At 41.3% G+C, this 1471-nt stretch overlaps 1 protein-coding gene across 2 annotated transcripts in view; it reads right to left on the bottom strand.

The window, feature by feature from the left end:
- aptx (aprataxin) overlaps positions 1–1228 on the bottom strand; it is a 2699-nt gene extending 1471 nt beyond the window's left edge. The window contains exons 1-3 of one of the 2 annotated variants that reach the window (XM_032532007.1): positions 975–1228; positions 471–517; positions 52–330 (exon numbers count right to left, since the gene is read on the bottom strand). In XM_032532007.1, coding sequence (XP_032387898.1) covers positions 52–330; positions 471–517; positions 975–1104 — 456 coding nt within the window. In that variant the 5' untranslated portion in view covers positions 1105–1228. The remainder of the gene's footprint in view (positions 1–51; positions 331–470; positions 518–974) is intronic. The other variant, XM_032532018.1, reaches the window with a different exon arrangement.
- Between the last annotated feature and the right edge of the window lie 243 nt (positions 1229–1471).

Here is a 1471-nt window from a genome sequence, read left to right as displayed (position 1 = left end):
ACACACACACACACACACACACACACACACACACACACACACACCTCTTACATTGGTATTTGTGGCTTCTTCATTGCTGACTGACACAGAGAGCGTGTCTGTCTGTTTGGCTGTTTTCATGCTTGAAGCCTCTCTGCAGCTCTCTTTGTCCTCTGCAGCCAGCTCCCTGGGTCTTTTGGTGCCGCCCTGGTGCCCGGTGGGATCCTCCTTGAACTGTACAGTGTATGGGTACAGCTGATTGACAATATGAAGCTGCTGTCCAGGCTTCATTTTCACCTCACTGTCCTTACCCACCACCACAGAGTCTATGGAGGTCGGGTTGACGCCCAGCTTTAAAATAAAGGTGATAGATGAGACGCAGAGTGGGAAATAAACAGTGGTAGATTGCAAGTATTTAACTAAACTCAACATAAGTGTAATGTGTTATGAGTTTCACTCTGATAAAAATCAATGTTCCTTGGGTTTCTTACCTGTTTAACTTTGACATAACCTTTGTTGCATTCTGCTTTTAATTCAACTGGTGGAGAATGGATAACATTTGAACAGGTTAAAGTTTGTTTTTAATACTTTTAAGAGATGTTTACTTAAATATTAAAACCTTAAAACATGAGCACATGTGAAACAAACAATATAAAAAAGGAACAAGGCCATGCAAATTGTTTAAACAACATTCTCCAACACTGATCCTAGAGAGCTCCTCTAACACACCCGATTCAAACAATGAGCAGATCATTTAAACCAGGTGTGTGTGGAGCTAACTGAAACAAGCAGGAGGGCAGTAGCTCGACCAGGGTTGAGGACCACTGCACCCAATAAAATAAACTACGAGGGGCATTAGTCATTTAGATAAATAAAAAATTAAATTTTTTAAGGACATGAGGTAATTAGCCATTTTTTTTGAAGGACTGAAAATAGCCTAACGTGAAAATTATTAATAAAAAGAAGCGAGGCTGAAATCTAGAAAACTGATTTACCTTGCTGTCGAGAGCATTTTTTGTCTTTAATAGTCGTCTCTGGACCTCGACCCAGAACGACTGTCTGTAGGTGAGGCAGTCGAATGGGTTTATGGTTGCCCTCCTCGCTGATAAGCCAGCAAATTGGCATTGTCTCATATTATGTAGCTGTTTTAGCAGAGTACACTGTTGCAGCCATAGACAGTTAAAGAAACCACACACTTTGTTTTGGTGTCTCGTCGCAGGAAACTGACGTCACTGAATCAGGTTTGTCAGACTGGTAAGGAGAAAATAAAAGTTATCCCTGTAATATACAGCTCAGAGAGCTTTCGTTCGTATTCAGGAGTAACAAAAAAAACATAGGCCTACTGGAATGTGGTGGAAGTGGACAAGGCATAATATGCTTGATTAACTTCCTGGGACTGATGAGGACACGTGTATAAGTCTGGTATGCGCTGGACACGTATATTAGTGGTGGGCGATACTGCAAAATTTGGTATCGATCCGATACCAAATAC

Source organism: Etheostoma spectabile, chromosome 2 (assembly GCF_008692095.1).
Source record: "Etheostoma spectabile isolate EspeVRDwgs_2016 chromosome 2, UIUC_Espe_1.0, whole genome shotgun sequence".
Classification (NCBI taxonomy): Eukaryota; Metazoa; Chordata; class Actinopteri; order Perciformes; family Percidae; genus Etheostoma; species Etheostoma spectabile.
The sequence above is the reverse complement of the archived record's forward strand: the minus strand, read 5'-3'. Positions and strand labels throughout refer to the sequence as shown.